Below are 19,239 nucleotides of genomic sequence, written 5' to 3'. Positions count from 1 at the left end.
GTCTTTGACTGATAAGACTACAGGGAGAGAAAAATAACACCTCTAGGGTCTGGAGGCATGAAGGGGAGGGTCTGAAGACATTTGTTGCAGACTTTGTGATAAGGATGCAAGTTGGAGAATAATGATGTTTTTAAGAATGTGAACCTCATGGCTCGTTAAGAGCCAGGAAGGGGAGGGTCTGGAGACATTTGTTGCAGACTTTGTGATAAGGATGCAAGTTGGAGAATAATGATGTTTTTAAGAATGTGAACCTCATGGCTCGTTAGAACCAAGGAGGGGAGGGACTTGTACTGTATATAATGAGAAACTTTGTAAGCCTCAGCGCGCCTTTTACTCAGAAGGGTGCCCATTTCTGCAGACTTGCTAATAAACCTTTGTTTTCCTGAATTTGTCTAGAGCGATTATTAAGAAGCGATTTTCGTTTCTAACATTTTTCTTCGACCTAACTCCAATTTCCAGAGATGCTTGTAATTTCAGTCAGCTGTAAAGTTCATTGCTAGTTTTTTTTTGTGAACTCTGGAGCCTGTCAAACCTCCCACGTTGCCTCTTTCAAAACCCCTGAGTTCTGTCTTTCCTCCCATTTAAAGTACTGTTGTTGACTTTTTTTTGAAAATTCCAAAAGCAAAGCAAAAACTTATAACAGTGATTACTGCTCCAAGAAAGAGGGAACCAGCTCCAGCATTGAAAAACCTCAAAAGACAGCAGCTCTTACAGCCACGATTCTCTCGCATCCCCCACTTTGGGATTTCAATACATTGCGTGTTGCAAAAAACTGATCTATTTTTGGAAAGGTATTCCGTAAGTAATACGGTATTTCAGTAAGGTATTCAGCAAGGTTCTACGTGGTAGACACACATTCCTGACGAAGGGCTTTTGCCCGAAATCTCGATTCTCCTGCTCCTTATGCCTGACCTGTTGTGCTTTTCCAGTGCCACATTTTCTGACTCCAATCTCCAGCATCTGCAGAACTCACTTTCTCCTCATGGTAGACTGGTTAGCAAAGTAAGATCATATGGAATCGAGGGAGAACTAGCCATTTGGATTCAAAATTGGCTTGAAGGTAGGAGACAGAGGTCGATTGTGGAGGTTGTTTTTTTCGGACTGGAGGCCTGTGACCAGGAGTGTGCCAGGAGGCTGGGAGCTGGATCCACTGCTTTTTGTCATTTATATAAGTAATTTGGATGTGAATCTAGGAGGGATGGTAAATTCTCAGATGACATCAAAATTGGTGTTGTAGTGGACAGTGATGGTGATTTCAAAATACAACCAGATCTTTAGCAGATGGGGGTTTAATTTAGATAAATATGAGGTGTCATATTTTGGCAATGCAAATCAGAGCAGGACTTATATACTTAAAAATAATGTCCTGGGAGTGTTGCCAAACAAACAGACCTTGGGGGTACAAGTTCATAATTTCCTGATGGTGGAATCACAGAGTAGTGAACAAGGCGTTTGGTGCACTTGCTTCGATTAGTCACTGCATTGAATAGAAGAGTTGGGATGTTGTTTTGCAGCAGTACAGAACATTTTTGGAATAGAGTGTTCAATTCTGGTCTCCCTGCTATAGGAAAGATGTTGTTACACTTGAAAGGGTGCAGAAAAGATTAACAAGGATGTGGCCAGGGTTGGAGGGCTTGAACTAAAGGTAGAGGCTGAAAAGGCTGGGGCTGTTTTCCCTGAAGCATCATCATAGCAGTTTATAAAATTATGAGGGGCGCAAATAGGTGAATAGCCAACTCAGCTAAAGTATTGTGTGCAGTTCTGGAATCCACCTTTATAGGAGGGATGTGAATGCACTGGAAAGGTTGCAGAGATTTACCAAGGTGCTGCCTTAGCTGAAGAGTTTTAGTTATAATGAGAGATTGGCTAGATTGGCGTTGTTACCCTTGGAGCAGAGGAAATGCCAAGACATACAAGGCGACAAGTGATTGCTAGAAAATGAGATTAGAATAGTTAGGTGATTGTTTTTGACCAGTGCAGACATGATGGGCCAAAGGACCTTTTTCTGTGCAGTAGACCTCTTTGACTTTTTGACAGTGTAAAAGGTTGATCTCTGCCATGTCAAAATAAGAGAGACCAACTTGTGTCCAAATCCTTTCTGATTCCAACAGAATTACCATTTGCTGAACCTGCCTATTTACTGATCCTCCATGAACCACCTTTATACAGTAGTACTGATGTCAGTGACCTCTAGTGGTTTCCTCATCAGTGCAAGCACTTCTTACTATCCTCACTTGAACCACCAGTTATGATCACCTGGCTGGGAAGTGACCTCTCATTCCAGATGTGATTATTCTTACAAGGGAGTTATTATTTAGAAAAAGGGTATACACTACTTCATTTAAACATTGTTCGCTTCAAACAGGTAAACTTGAAGGCTGTACTTATAGTATTGAATTTCAGAATCAATTCTGTCTAACTGATCAACTGTATTTCTAATTACAATGAAGGCAGAGAAAATGTTTTTTCTCGCTACCTTATTTAGTGTCCCCTGAAAAAGGACTGACAGTGAGAAGAATTATTTTATTTTTACCAAGTTTCACCCAATCCAAGTTTCCTTAGCTCTTTCATCATTTACACATTACCTTGCTTCTTCTAATTTGGTGTACAACTTCAGTAGTTTCAAGAATCAGTGAATTAATTGTCAATATCAAACCATGAGGCATAAAATAAATTGCAAATGTTCATTTTAAAATATTTATTTGAATGGTCATAGTACAGTCCACAATTTCCTGAATACAAATTGGAGTGATTCCAGAATCTCTACTTCGGACTTAAAAATAACTTCAATACATCAAGAAAGAGACTCTGATAAACACAATGTTCTGAAGTAGCAAGAAAAGTCGTTTTAAAAAATAATCAGTGGAATTACTGCATTTTAGTTAGGTACATGCAAGTCTTGGTGCAGAAATGCTACAGCTCATCATGCTGAAGAACATTATACTCTCTGGCAGAAATGTAGCCATCTCCATCTTGATCATTCTTTAGGAAAATATCAGTGAGGACACGATCTTTGTGGGCAGAATCTTTGATCCTATTATCTCTCTTAAACTCCTCCTGCAAATATAACTTTAGCTGAAATAAACAAACAAGAATAAATCTTAAATCAGATTAGAAGTAAGGCAATTAGAGATATTGTTTAAAAAAAAAGTTACTCAAGTTGATCAAATGTTATGAAGCAGTACTGAAGAGGGTTGATGCAGCTGCTATGTATAAGATTACATATCAGATTACGTATCACACAATAGTTTGGCAAAAATAAAATGCCTATGGGATTAAAAAGACAGTATTAGTGTGAATAAGGAGACCTTATAATGAGTATGGTCCATGCTTCCGAGTGAGAAGTTCTGTGTATGAATCCCAATTTAGGACTAGATAATTAAGGAAGCTGTATTCACAAACCTAACCAAACAAGGTGAGTGCCAAACTGCAAATCTTTTCCACACATCAATGACAGGTGTCAAGAACTAGACAGTCCATAGTCCAGACAACATGCATGCACATTGTCACAGCAACTCTAACTCAAAGAATTGAATCACACACAGCAGTGTGGATTAAGGATTGGAAAAAACAGCGAATAGTGGTGAATGATTGTTTTTCAGATGAGAAGAAAATATTAAATGGCATCCCCAAGAGTCCGACTTTGAATACTGCTCTTTTTGATATAAATTAATGACTATACAGGATATAATTTCAAACTTTGTTGATGGATATGAAGTTTGGAAATGAGATGGTTAGTGACAGCCAGCAAGAAGTCCCATGCTGGTAAAATCCGCAGATGAAATTTAATACAGAGAAAAGTGAAATGATAACATTTTGGGAGGAAGAATGACACTTAATAGTATTATTTTAGAAGGAACAGTGAAACACAGGGACCTGGAATTGTATTTATACTAATCATTGAAGGTGAGAAATCTATTAATAAAAATTTTATGGGATCAATTTATCAAAGGAGTGTTTTTCTGAACTATCTAGGTTTGTTTAATATAGCACATCAGCTGCATGACACTATGATCTTGTGCTATAAATTCTGTGGTCTTATGATCCTGTCTCACTAGCTACCTGATGAAGGAGTAGCACTCTGAAAGCTAGTTCTTCCAAATAAACCTGTTGGTTGTACGTTGGTGTTGTGTAATATTTAACTAAAAAAAAGCAAGTTATGCTAAACCTTTATACTACACTGTTTAGACTTCAGTTTGAATGCATATTCAATTCTTGGCACCACACTTTAGGAAGGATGTTTAAGCCTTTGGAGGTTGAAGAGATTTTCTGAACTTTCAGCAAGATTTTAAAAACGCTACTTAAAAAAACTGTTAAAAAAAAGACAGAACTAAAAACTCTGAAATGTTTGTGAAAGTAGATTCAACAATAACATTCCAAAGAAAAATGAATAAGTACTTGGAAGGGAAAATATTTACAGAAACACAGGAAAAGGAGGGAAGGCAGATGAACTCCCAAGAGTTGAAACAGAGACAACAGGCTGAATGATTTTAATTAGAAATGAGTTATGTTTATCAGTACCATAAATGGGACATTATCAAATTTTGGTGTGCAGAAACACGATAAAGCATTTACCTGCAGCTAGACCACACATTACCACCAATTTAGTTTCCCATGCATATTAGTTCAAAGGTAGTAATGAAAAAAGTCAATTTTCCTTTGAGGAAAAAACTTCAAAATCAATTCGGGTTTGATATAATCAACTCCTTCAAAATAATTATTCTTGCATACCTCATTCCGGGAAAGTTTTTTATCACCATCCAAATCAATGACCCGAAAAGATTCCACACTTCGTGGTCCTCGTCTCACTGCATAAAGTTCGATTTCGAAAATCAAGGTTGAATTCGGGGGTATCTTTTCTAAATAGAAAATCAAATATTATTTCTCTTTGATGCAAAGGTATGCTTGATTTACATCCACGCTTCATTTCTCCACAAAGATTAAGATATCTATTGATTCTTCCTTCATTAAAATAGGCAGGGCATTTTTTTGCCTTTAATTTTCCAAAGTGAAATGGTATGATCTAGTTCACCAACAAGTGCAAAATGCCTGATGTTTTGGATTTTCATTCTCAGATGTCACTGAATACAGGAACCCAACAGACAACAAACAACCACACTGTTTGAGAAAATCATAGTGCTCAGGAATAGCAAAAGAGTGTAACACCCAGTGTTTAGTTAGAACTAAATAAGGGTATAGAAATCAAGAATATTTCAGATTTTGATTTTCAGGTCCTGTAGGATCTTCAACATATTGTTATGAAGTTGAAGGAGTGTACTGTACCTTTAAGGGAGAATGAATGCTGGTCTGAACTGAGCGATTACAAGCATGTGTGCATATGACTAGATGGCAGTCCAGAATTTACTGATGTAATTGAAAATATGTAATATTTGGCAGTGAAATGGATACCTAAAGTTTGGTTGCTGTTTTGACAACAATTTGAATTTAACCTGTTTAAATTATGCAACAGTCTCTATCAAAAGTACTTTTTCATGTGAAATATACTTGCAGTAAAAAAAGACGATGACCCAGGGAGATCAGCACCAGGAAAACTGAAGACAACGGAGAAAACAAAGACTGTATGATTTTGAGATTAAACTAATGTAAATTTAATATGTGTCTTATTGGAACAGCATATTGTTATAGAGTTGGAGTCAGAGTGTAAGCAGCTAAGAGAAAGGGGTGGGGCTTACATTTGTGAATTTTTTTTGTTTAATGTTCATTTGTAGGTTAAGAAAATAAGATGTTAATTTCTTTAAATTGTTGATTTTATGAATTCTCTGTAACTCATATTTTAACAGGTTATGAGGTGAGGGAAGCTTCTCTGGGTGTTTGGTTTAATTAACAGAAAAGGTTTGCCTCTGTGTCGTAACAATATTAATATGCATTCTTTCTAGGACTATCCTGCTCTGATATTTAAGGATGTGCACAGGACTGGATAACTGACCTACTGATGATGCAATTATGTGAAAAAGGCTTCTCTGCTTTTGGTTTATTTTCCTACAGCACTATGGATTGGTATTGTAACAAATCTCCTTTCGATTAGTTTTACCATTATAATATCGCCAGGTCAATAGTCCAGCACTGTGCACAATTTTAAATATCACAGCAGGACTGTACCAGAAGGACTGCACATTAATATCCTGAAGATCCCACAGGACCTTGTAAAGATTGTACGCACTGTAAGGATTACCTTTGCAGAGATGCTGTTAAGTGCAGTAACCCAACAAACAACTATTTATGACTCACTGGGGAAAGAAATACACTATTTAGGGATGGCACATGAATTTGGGACAATACTCAGCTGTGACCAATTCTAGACTACCATTATGAATCCCAATTTTTTCCATGCTATATCTGAGGTGGGCAGTGCAGAAGAAAGTGTGTGTTCTTGGGCCCTCTTGCTGCTAGTGGTAATTTCCCTACGCCAGGACCAGAAGGCCTGGGTTGAAGTCCCGGGTTGAAGTCCCATCTGTTCCACAGGCATGTAATAAGACCTTGGAACAGATTGATTAGAAAGAAAGGTTAATAAAAAAATTCAATTTAAGGGGGCTTGCTTGTGGTGCACTGGTAGTATTCCTACCCCGGATCAGGAGGCCTAGGTTCAAGTTCCAGATGTGTAGACTAACATTTTTAACAGGTTGATTAGAAAAATTGGTTAAACAGGAAAAAAAGAATCTCAATTTAAAGACGGATATACAAACCTTGATCTTCGGGTACTAATTGAGTAAGTAATGTAGAAGGACACATGGAAATGCTCTAACAGTAAGATTTCCCACTTACCCTATCTTAATAGAATGTTTGTTATGTCAATCTTTCAAGATTACAGCATGTACCGCAAAAGGGCAGACTTACCATTTCTAAATAAAAAGGAATGCCTACATAAGTATAGGTTGTGACTTATTCACCAAAGGAAAATAAAACAAGATTAACTCTTTTTTTTCCTGCTTTTTATCATCAGTCTCTTTACATAATCTATTTTATTATCACATCTTTGTGCACCACTCATTTTTTGGAAACTTGCTTGTACCTACTCTAGATTCAACCTTTTAATTCCATGTGCTATTATGCTTACATTAAAACCAATTCTACTGCTTTATCCATCATCTTGTAGTTTTTATTATCGGTGTTTAGCATGATGGCTATGTTGGCAAGGTTTCATTCACTGCCAACCTTGCATAACTGAAATGGTGATGTGATTGAACCGTACAAGCATTGTCGTAAATCTTTATTAATTACTTGGAAATATGTCAATTATTTTTATTAGTATTAGTAAAGTTAGTATACTCTTTATCAATGTTTAAAGTACCATGTAGAAATAAATACATGCATTCTATTCCAGCAATACTTGAGGCTCACCTTTTTCAGCATGCATTATTGCTCAAAAGATATCAATGGATTGTATGGATGGAAAAGCATCTTCTTAGGAACTGCACAAAATTTTAAACAGTCAATAGTGAGGCATCACCAATTAGTCAAGGCAACATAGAAGTACAACTAAGTACTATATGTGAATGGTAGTAAATACGATCATTACAATTGCTTATGCAGCAAATCCATGCCGAAAACATTCCAACATGCCTGAAGCCAAAAGGTGTAGGAAGTATTATTGTACATTGCAAAAATTTCAACAGTATTAGTTTCCCATTTATTCAAAGATAACATTAAGAATTTTGGCCAAAATATTTCAGATTGTTAATTCATTAAGTCATTGTTGCTTCACAAATGAAATTCATATCAATAACGTTCATGCTGTTGCTATGTGTTACACATTCAATGTTATGATGTGGAGGTGCCAGTGTTGGACTGGGGTGGACAAAGTTAAAAGTCACAACACTAGGTTATAGTCCAACAGGTTTATTTGGATGTATAAGCTTTCAGGTGGTTAGCTACTTGATGAAGAAGCAGCACTCCGAAAGCTAATACTTCCACATAAACTTGTTAGAATATAACCGGGTATTGTGTGATTTTTAACATTCAATGTTGATCTACACTGCAAAATGGGAAGAATTATCATGCCATTTATATTACATTAATGAAGGTTTCAATAACAGAAATTGAGAGAGTAAAAAGGACAACTTGTGAAATTGCAGTTAGATATTACCTCTAGCAATTGCTCCAAATGCCAGGGAAGGTGGTATAGTTACTTTTCTTTTTTCCCCTTCACACATATCATCCATACCAATGTCTAATCCTTTTATTACTTGCCCAACACCAAGTACAAACCACTTAGGATGGCCGTCATTGCTTGTACGACTGCAGATATAAATGAAATGTTTTCTCAATTAGATACAGGTTCTAAATCTTTCAATAAATCCAAAGTAAAAAGTTACAATTTTTATGAAAACTGTTCAACAGGTAAGCTGAATCCCAAAACAAAATATGAAGTAAAATTAGGCCTTTATTTCCTCACACAGAATAAAAATGTTGCTGAATCAAGGTCCTGGAACTCCTTTCTTAATAGCACTGCGACTCTATCTACATTACTAAGAGCACATTTGTTCTAGAAGGCAGCTCACTACCACCTTCTCAACGTCAATAAATGCAATCCCAGCCAGTGATACCCACTTCCTGTCAATGAATAAAACTATATCTAAAGCACACTTCAAACAAAACAGGACTATTAGCAAAACATAGATAGATACTTATGATTTATATTGATATTGCATTGTGTAAGTACATTCGTTTTCTAAGCTCTGTTAGTTAATATTTTGAGAGCTCTATTAAAGTCAATAAAACTTTATCTTTATGAAATAAATTCAGAAAACATTCTAAATTACTGCATGACAAAACATAGAAATGATCTGCAAATATCGCAAATAAAAACAAAAAGCTGGTAAAACTTAGCAGGCTTGGCAGCATTTATAGAAAGAGAATAAGTTAACGTTTCAAGTCCAGTATGACTCCTTCTGAACAAAGATGTAGACATATAGTGAGGTTTGTTTGCTGTTAGAATTTGAGGGGAATAAAATAACCAAGGAACACAAAAGGCAAAGGGAACAATAATGGATGCAGCATTGGTCTAGAGTAAGCTTTATGGTGGAAAACAGGACAGATCTGATTGAAAGCAAGAACAGACCGACACTTGGCAAAAATAATCAAATTAGGAGGACAGAGTTCATAGTTTGAAGTTGAGTCCAGAAAGCTTTAGAGAGCCTAATCAGGGGATGAAGTGTTCTCAAGCTGTGTGGGGCTTCAATCAAATTTTACAGCAGGTCAAGAACAGAAATGTGAGAATGAGAGCAAGTGGTGAACAAAAATGGCAAGTTAAAGGAAGATCAAGGTCAGGCTTGCTCACTGAACAGAAGTTAACGAATTTGTTCAGTGTCTTATTGCAATTATAGGTACTGCATGGTAAGCAGTGAATACAGTATACAAAATTAATACAAGGAATTCTGCAAGCAGAGTTTGTGGCCTTGGGCGGTGAGGAAACAGAGGTAAACAAAAAGCTTCTGCGATTGTATGGGAAGATTTTGCAGGAAGGGGATGAGGTTTGGAGGTGATATTATTTTGATTTGTTTCATTATTGCCAAACGGGAAAATCTAGTTTATCCATTTTTTAACAATGATAAAAGCTCCTTATGTGAAAAGTGGTAACTGAACAACTCAAGCTAATCTATTCATAATGTTAAATGGTCTGTCAGGTGATAATACAATGGAAATTAATTTTAACTCCTTTGTGGATGAATAATGTTATATATTAGGCTACAGCTAACTAGAAGAGCTTAAAAATTTACTATACTTGAACAGTTTGATTTTGTTTAATAAATTTTGAAAAACATTTAGTAGATTAGTACTTTCATTTTAAAGTTCTCACTTACTGACTTGCTCAAATCATCACAAACCATTTTGCAATTGAGAAAATAGCATGTTAGAGTACACAGTCATTTATATTTCCTTTGAGCAATTTTGTTTTTCTTTTGGAGGATAAACCTTATTAAAAAGGTTACTGGACACAATTAGATTTGTAACTAGCTGAGAATGTGTATAGGGTATGAGCAGGTAGGGAAAGAGTTAAGTTGAGTTTTGTGAAACAAGAGGTTCAGCTGAACATAACTCAGATCAGATAAGAACTTGCAGTTAACAATGGGGTGCTGGAGGCAAGGGTAATGGGTTAACAAGGTGAAAAAGCATTCATTGTGTAAAGCCATTAAACAAGATGAAGAAACATTCATTATGTAAAGATAGTTAAACAAGGTGAAAACCATTCATTATGTGAAACCAGTTAAAAACATTCATTGTGTAACAGCAGAAGGCTTAATCTTTACTATTGACACTTGCTGATTGTAACAATTGCCCAATTAATATGTATGTTGCCTTATCTGGATTCTCCTCCCTATAAAATGACTCTATAATTCATTAAAACTGTTGTTTGAGAGAAGATTGAGAACTAATGTCTCTGTGCACATAGGCAATCGTTCTCTCTCCCTCCACGGCCCAGAATAAAGACAAAGGAGATAAAGTCATACTGTCTCCCTGAGCATTTTGCTTTGACTGATACGGGGATAGGGAAACAGGATGACAATATGGCCACATTTCAGTCCAATCTAAGCAAGTGATAGTTGCTTAACAGACTGAAGTTCTAAACTGTTCACAGAAAGCTTCAGTTGCTCAGTGTGTATGCAATGTAATATGCAAGTTTGTAATTAAAAGCAAACTCTGGAATGCAGAGTACACTAGTTACTTTCAGGGTGAATAAAAAATTCTACTCAGTCCTAACAGGAATGAATGAACAACCTGACTGTGGTTGCCACACCTTAGGATATCTGGGCAATTAAAGGGAAAAAAAAACCCGCTGGCAATGCACTACAACTCCATGAACAAATGGTTAACATTTGAGGTACATTCACTTTTCTTCAAAACTCAGGAGTGACAATCTTTGTCAGAATAATCAAAAAGAAACACAGAGGGAAGGCAGCCAACATATTCTGCACCTATAAAGTTAATGTAGTAGAAGACCCACAAAAGCAAGTACTTGTTAAATCATGAATATTGCCTGGTTTTACGTTAGTAATGACAGCACAAATGGTCAGCTTTCATCGTCAATACAAATAAAACTGACAATTTGTGTGATCTGAAGTTAAATGTAGAAATTTGAAAGTTGCTACCAGTGATTCCTGCTCTGCCAAAGAAATGCTTTCCTGACGTTCTATAGATGGAGGTATTTTGAAATCACCTGAACTTCAACTTGTACACTACTGGTCTCATTGGGAAAACACAATCTATTATGTCGTGTTGAATGAGTTGTAACTGGGTTTTTAAACAGGTCACCAAGTTCATTATTACTGAACAAATTGTTTATATTTGAAAAACTAATTTTATATTTATGGAATATCTATTTAAGAAAACAGTCATGGCTCAAAGAAAAGATATATCCCGGAGAGAAAGAAGATTTCTAGGAAAAGGATAAGAGCACAAATTAGGCCATTCAGCGCATCGGGCCTGCTACACCATTCAAACTTGGTTGATAGGTTTCTCAATCCCATTCTCCCACTTTCTCCCCCAAACCCTTGATTCCCTTGATACAAAAGAAGGTGTCTCTCTCAGTCTTAAATATACTCAATGACCTGGTCTCCCCAGCCTTCTGTGGCAATGAATTCCATAGATTTACCACTCCCTGGCTGAAGAATTTTCTCCTTATCTCCATTCTAAAAGGTCTTCCCTACACTCTAAAGCTGTGCCCTCAGGTTCAATTGAAACATTTTCCCAACATCTACTAACTTCAGACCATTCAGTTTTCTGTAAGTTCCACTTAGATACCTCCTCATCTTTCTAAACTCCATCGAGTACAGACCCCGCATCCTCAAACATTCCTCATATGTTGAGCCTTTTAGTCCTGGGATCATTCTTGTGAACATCCTCTGAACCCACTCCAGAGCCAATACATTCTTCCTGAGATAAGGGGACCCAAACTGTGCACTATACTCCAAATGTGATCAGAGCATTATAGAGTCTCAGAAGTACATCCCTGCTTTTACATTCAAGTCCTCTCAAAATAAATGCCATCATTGCATTTGCATTCCTAATGACTGATTAAACTTGCAAGTTTATCTTGACAGAATCCTGGACCAAAACTCCCAAGTCTCTTTGCACTTCAGACTTCTGCATTTTCTCCCCTTTGGAAGGCAAGGCTGACATTGCTGGAATAGAACATAGAACATAGAACAGTACAGCACAGAACAGGCCCTTCAGCCCACGATGTTGTGCCGACCACTGATCCTCATGTATGCACCCTTAAATTTCTGTGACCATATGCATGTCCAGGAGTCTCTTAAATGTCCCCAATGACCCTGCCTCCATAACTGCTCTGGCAACGCATTCCATGCTCTCACAACTCTCTGTGTAAAGAACCCGCCTCTGACATCCCCTCTATACTTTCCTCCAACCAGCTTAAAACTATGACCCCTCCTCCAACCAGCTTAACACTCTGACCCTTCGTGTTAGTCATTTCTGCCCTGGGAAATAGTCTCTGGCTATCGACTCTATCTATGCCTCTCATTATCTTGTATACCTCAATTAGGTCCCCTCTTCTCCTCCTTTTCTCCAATGAAAAAAGTCCGAGCTCCGTTAACCTCTCTTCATAAGATAAGCCCTCCAGTCCAGGCAGCATCCTGGTAAACCTCCTCTGAACCCTCTCCAAAGCATCCACATCTTTCTTATAATAGGGTGACCAGAATTGGACGCAGTATTCCAAGTGCGGTCTAACCAAAGTTTTATAGAGCTGCAACAAGATCTCACAACTCTTAAACTCAAGACCCCTGTTAATGAAAGCCAAAACACCATATGCTTTCTTAACAACCCTGTCCACTTGGGTGGCCACTTTAAGGGATCTATGTACCTGCACACCAAGATCCCTCTGTTCCTCCACACTGCCAAGAATCCTATCCTTAATCCTGTACTCAGCTTTCAAATTTGACCTTCCAAAATGCATCACCTCACATTTATCCAGGTTGAACTCCATCTGCCACCTCTCAGCCCATCTCTGCATCCTATCAATGTCCCGCTGCAGCCTACAACAGCCCTCTATACTGTCAACGACACCTCCAACCTTTGTGTCATCTGCAAACTTGCTGACCCATCCTTCAATCCCCTCATCCAAGTCATTAATAAAAATTACAAACAATAGAGGCCCAAGGATAGAGCCCTGTGGAACACCACTCACCACAGACTTCCAGGCAGAATATTTTCCTTCTACTACCATTCGCTGTCTTCTGTTGGCCAGCCAATTCTGTATCCAGACAGCTATGTTCCCCTGAATCCCATTCCTCCTGACCTTCAGAATGAGCCTACCATGGGGAACCTGATCAGATGCCTTGCTGAAGTCCATATACACCACATCCACAGCTTGACCCTCATCAACTTTTCTAGTCACATCCTCAAAGAACTTGGAAAGGTTTGTGAGGCATGACCTGCCCCTCACAAAGCCGTGTTGACTGCATTTAATCAAGCCATGCTCTTCCAGATGGTCATAAATTTTATCCGTCAGAATCCTTTCTAACACCTTGCAGATGACAGAAGTGAGACTTACTGGTCTGTAATTGCAGGGGTTTTCCCTATTTCCTTTCTTGAAGAGAGGAATTACATTTGCCTCTCTCCAGTCCTCAGGTACAACTCCAGTGGAGAGCGAGGATGAAAAGATCTTTGCAAGTGGTGAAGCCACTTTTCTTGTTTCTCGTTTCCCAAAGCAGCCGAGGACAAATCTGGTCCGGGCCTGGCGACTTGTCAATCTTAATGTTTGACAAAATTTTCAGCACATCAGCTTCCTCTATCTCTATCCATTTCAGCATGCACACCTGCTCTTCAAAGGTTTCATTCACTACAAAGTTCGTTTCTTTCGTAAAGACAGAAGCAAAAAACTCATTTAGGGCTTCCCCTACCTCCTCAGACTCCACACACAAATTCCCTTTGCTATCCCTGATCGGCCCTACTCTTTCTTTGACCATTCTCTTGTTCCTCACATAAGTGTAAAATACCTTTGTGTTCTCCCTAATCCGTTCTGCCAAGCCTTTCTCGTGCCCCCTCTTGGCTCTCCTCAGACCATTTTTAAGCTCCTTCCTTGTCTGCCTGTAATCCTGTAGAGCTGAGCTTGACCCTAGCTTCCTCCACTTTATGTAAGCTACCCTTTTCCTTTTGATGAGAAGCCCCACCGCTCTTGTCACCCAAGGTTCCTTTATCTTACCACTTCTTGCCTGTCTCAGAACATATTTATTCATCACTTGCAACAACTGTTCCTTAAACAGTCTCCACATGTCTATAGTGCCTTTACCATGGAACAATTGCTCCCAATCCATGCTTTCTAACTCATGTCTAATCGCATCATAGTTTCCTCTTCCCCAATTAAATATCCTCCCATTTTGCCTAATCCTCTCCTTCTCCATAGCTATGTTGAATGTGAGGCAGTTATGGTCACTATCACCAAAATGCTCTCCCAGTACAAGATCTGATACCTGCCCCGACTCGTTTCCGAGCACCAACTCTGGAATGGCCTCTCCCCTTGTCGGCCTGTCAATGTACTGAGTTAGGAAACCCTCCTGAACACACCTTACAAAAACAGCTCCATTCAAATCTTCTGCTCGAAGGAGGTTCCAATCAATATTGGGAAAGTTAAAGTCACCCATTACAACAACCCTACTCCGTCCACACTTTTCCAAAATCTGCCGACCTATGCTTTCTTCCATCTCCCTGCTGCTATTGGGGGGCCTGTAGTAAACCCCTAAAGAGGTGACTGCTCCCTTGCTGTTCCTAATTTCCACCATACTGACTCAGTAGGCAGATCTTCCTCAACAAAGGAAGCTTCTGTAGCTGTGATACCCTCTCTGATTAGTAGTGCTACACCCCCTCTTTTCCCCCCCTCCCTATTCTTTTAAATGCTTTAAACCCTGGAACATCCAGCAACCATTCCTGCCCCTGAGAAACCCATGTCTCTGTTATGGCCACAACATCATAGCACCAGGTCCTGATCCAGGATTCTGACATTGCCTCAGGCATTCACTGTAAACAGGATCTAGAATCTGAATTTTAAATCACCTTCAAAGAGCTGTCTTAATTTTCTACCTCTGCAAATATCTATGAATGGAAATGGCTTTTGACACAGTGCCCCCTCTCCCTTGCTGACAAATGAGTCGTCAGTCATCTTGACATTGACTTTATAAATAGGGAAAAGTAAGAGAGATTGGCAACATCAATACACAATACAAAACTCTGGTGCAACTGCACCTGGAGTATTACATTCAGTTCCAGTCAATGCATTATTGGAAGGATGTGGAAGCTTTGGAAAGGATTCAGAGGAGATTTACTAGGAAGTTGTCTGGGATGGAGGGAAGGTCTTATGAGGGAAGGCAGAGGGACTTGATGCTCTTTTCGTTAGAGAGAAAGTTGAGAGCTGACTTAATTGAGACATATAAGATAATTAGAAGGTTGGATAGTTTGGACAGTGAGAGCTTTTTTCCTTGGATGGTGATGGCTAGCATGAACTATTATAGCTTTAGATCGAGGGGTGATAGATATAGGACAGATGTCAGAGGTAGTTTCTTTACTCAGAGTAGTAGAGGAATGGAACGCACTGCCTGCAACAGTAGTGGACTCGCCAACCTTAAGGACATTTAAATGGTCATTGGATAGGCATATGGACAAGTATAGAATAGTGTAGGTTAGATGGGCTTCAGATTGGTTTCACAGGTCGACGTAATATCGAGGGCCGAAGGGCCTCGACTGCACTGTATGTTCTATTTAGAAAATAGTCCATGCCTCTATTCTCCCTACCAAAGTGCATGACCTCACACTTTCCCACGTTTTACTCCATACGCCACTTCTTTTTCTACTCTCCTAACCTGTCCAAATCCTTCAGCAGCCTCCCCACCTTTTCAATGCTACCTGTCGCTGTACCTATCTTTGTATCGTCTGCAAACCTAGCCGGAATCCTCTCAGTTCCTTCATTATTGTGTAAAGTGAAAAATTGTGCTTCCAACACTGAGCCTTGCTGACCACTGGTCATCATAAGCTAACTATGGTCAACCAGTGATGTTAGGGATTGCATTAAGTGAAAGCAAAATGATGTGGCAAAGATTAGTGATAAGACAAAGGATTGGAAACATTTTATAAACCAAATTATGACCCAAAAAAAGGGAAAAGATAAACTTTGGAGGATAAACATGCAAGTAATATCAAAATGAACAGCAACAGTTTGTTCAATTATAAAAAAAGGATGAAAGACACCAAATTTCGGATAGGTGCCTTAGAGAACAAGGCTGTAGAAATAACAAAGGGGGGCCAGGAAATGTTGGAAGAGTTGAATAAGTATCGTGCATCAGTCTTCACAGTAGAAGACACTAATAGCATTCCAAGATTACTAAATAATTAGGGGTAAAAGGAGAAGAGGAATTAGATAAAATAATTACTGGAGAAAAGCGCTAAGGAAACTAAAGGGGCTAAAGAACAATAAATCTCCTAGACCTTATGGCATGCCTCCTAGGAAAGTAAACAACATAGCTACAGAGTTAATGGATGCACTGTTAATAACCTTCCAAGAATCTTCATATTCTGGAATCGTCCTGGGGGGTTGGAAAACTATCAATGTAACAAAAGAGACTAGAGTAGATTAGGATATCTGGTCGGCATGGACGGGTTGGACCAAAGGGTCTGTTTCCATGCTGTACATCTCTAAAAGGAAAAGAAATGTAAAAACAAGTACTGTCAGGCCAGTTAGCTTACTATCTGTTGTTGGGAAAATGTTGTCATCTATTATCATGGATGCAGTATGATCAAGCAGAGTCAACAAGAAATCACACCTCACAAATTGATTAAAATTCTTTGAGGTTTGAGTTGTACCATAAGAACAAAAGTAGAAGCAGGCATAGGCAACTCTGGTCTTAATGTCTACTTGGCCATTTAACAAGATCATGGCTGATCTTACCTCAGCTTCAACTCCACCTTCCTATGCATTCTCCATACCCCTTCAGCACAATAATTAAAAATCTATCTCCTCCTTAAATTTACTCAACATCCCAGTAGCCATTGAACACTGGGATTCATGACCATTTTGAGAGAATTTCTCCTCATCTTTGTTTTAAACATGTTACACTTTATCCTAACCAAAAACAGAAATTGCTGGATATGTTACACTGGTCTGGCAGCATCTGTGGAGCAAAATCATAGTTACCTTCCTAGGTTGAGTAACCCTTCCTTAATGTTTCAGATCGAGCCACACAACCTGAAACGTTGACTCTGATTTTGCTCCACAGCAGTGCAACCATGGAGAGAATGGGGCCCCTCAAAGATCAGCAAGGAGGCCTATGTATGGAGCCACAGAAAATGGGGAAGATACTAAACGAATATTTTGCATCAGTGTTTACTGTGGAGAACATGGAAGGTATAGAATGTGGGGAAACAGATGGTGACATCTTGAAAAATGTTCATATGATAGAGGAGAAAATGCTAGATGTCTTGAAGCACATAAAATTGGATAAATCCCCAGGACCTGATCAGGTGTACCCTAGAACTCTATGGGAAGCTAGGGAAGTTATTGCTGGAACCCTTACTGAGCTATTTGTATCATCAATAGGCGCAGGTGACGTGTCAGAAGACTGGAAGTCAGCTAATGTGGTGCCACTACTTAAGAAAGGTGGGAAGGAAAAGTCAGGGAACTATAGACAGGTGAACTTGACATTGGTGGTGGGCAAGTTGTTGGAAGGAATCCTGAGGGACAGGATTTACATTTATTTGGAAATGCAAAGATTGATTAGGGATAGTCAACATGGCTTAGTGTGTCAGAAATCATGTCTCACAAACTTGGAGCTTTTTGAAGATGTAACGAAGAGGATTGATGAGGGCAGAGTGGTGGACATGATTAATATGGACTTCAGTAAGGCGTTCAACAGGGATACTCATGAGAGAGTGGTTGGCGAGGTTAGATCTCATGGAATACAGAGAGATCTAGCCATTTGGATACAGAGCTGGCTCGAATGTAGAAGTCAGAGGGTGGTGGAGGAGGGTTGCTTTTCAGATTGGAGGCTTGTGACCAGTGGTGTGCCACAAGGATTGGTGCTAAATCCACTACTTTTCTTTATTTATACAAATTATTTGGATGTGAACATAGGAGCTATAGTTAGTAAGTTTGCAGATGACAGCAAAATTGGAGGTGTAGTGGACAGTGAAGGTTACCTCAGAGTACAATGGGATCTTGATCAGATGGGTAATGATCTGAGGAATTACAGATTAAGATTAATTTAGATAAATGTGATGTGCTGCATTTTGTAAAAGTAAATCAGAGCAGGTCATATACACTTAATGGTAGGTCCTACATGAATAGGAAGGGTTTAGAGGGATATGAGCCAAGTGCTGTCAAATGGGACTAGACTAGGTTAGGATACCCGGTCGGCATGGACGAGTTGGACCGAAGGGTCGGTTTCCATGCTGTACATCTCTATCATTCTATAAGATGCAGCAACATCTATTCGTTTCTGATTTACAGCATCCACAGTTCTTTCAGTTTTTACCTTTTATCTTAATCTCATTCTAGATTGGCCCACTAGAGGAAACATCGTGTCTGCCTGACTTTGTCAATCCCCTTAAACATCTCATTTACCTCAATTAGACCTTTTATTCGTCTAAACTTCAAACAGTATGGATCAAAACCGCACAAATCTAAAGGGGTTCCCCTCATCTCTGAATCAATCTAACAGTTTGCTTTAAAAAGTTCAGAAGGTAAATTCGTAGCAAACTTACAAAATAAAATTAAACATGTATGACGAACTTGTTGGCATTTGCACACAACACTGTTAAACATGAGAAGCGCTGACAAAAACGCTTCGGTGGACAGCTCACCTGCAATAAATCTGCGTCCCGTCTTCTAAGTAACCATCATAATGAGCATTAAGAGCATCTCCACGTTTGCTCTTCAAAGGGCAATTTTCTGGCCTGTACATAACCTCTATCTTTACTTCTTTAGCTACTTTCGCGGAAATATGATTGAAGACAATAGTGCAAACCAGCGTGTAAAAGAGCAAAGTGCCATAACGATACATAACGGACAGACACAAGTGGTGGAGTAACGGCCACAATCCAATCCGACACCAACAGCTCGAGCTCTGCTGCCACGTCTCCGTCTTCCCTGTAACCGGGACAACCACCTGCGGGCTGCCCACCACTCCATCATTGGCCAACCCAACTGTCAATTAGCCTCTTCGCCCGTTCCCATTCGTGATGCAATACCGTCCCACCCACTTCCGCGAGCCGCCGGTG

The 19,239-nt window shown here is 39.0% G+C and overlaps 1 protein-coding gene across 1 annotated transcript; it reads right to left on the bottom strand.

The window, feature by feature from the left end:
* Nucleotides 1–2,683: 2,683 nt before the first annotated feature.
* On the bottom strand, nucleotides 2,684–19,122 carry fkbp7 (FKBP prolyl isomerase 7). The gene is made up of 4 exons (XM_072579123.1): nucleotides 18,823–19,122; nucleotides 8,105–8,256; nucleotides 4,732–4,859; nucleotides 2,684–3,075 (listed from the first exon to the last, which is right to left on the bottom strand). Exons 1-4 carry the CDS (start codon nucleotides 19,020–19,022, stop codon nucleotides 2,914–2,916), a joined length of 642 nt encoding a protein of 213 aa, XP_072435224.1. The 5' UTR covers nucleotides 19,023–19,122; the 3' UTR covers nucleotides 2,684–2,913.
* Nucleotides 19,123–19,239: the final 117 nt, after the last annotated feature.

This window comes from Chiloscyllium punctatum, chromosome 10 (assembly GCF_047496795.1).
Source record: "Chiloscyllium punctatum isolate Juve2018m chromosome 10, sChiPun1.3, whole genome shotgun sequence".
Classification (NCBI taxonomy): domain Eukaryota; kingdom Metazoa; phylum Chordata; class Chondrichthyes; order Orectolobiformes; family Hemiscylliidae; genus Chiloscyllium; species Chiloscyllium punctatum.
The sequence above is the reverse complement of the archived record's forward strand: the minus strand, read 5'-3'. Positions and strand labels throughout refer to the sequence as shown.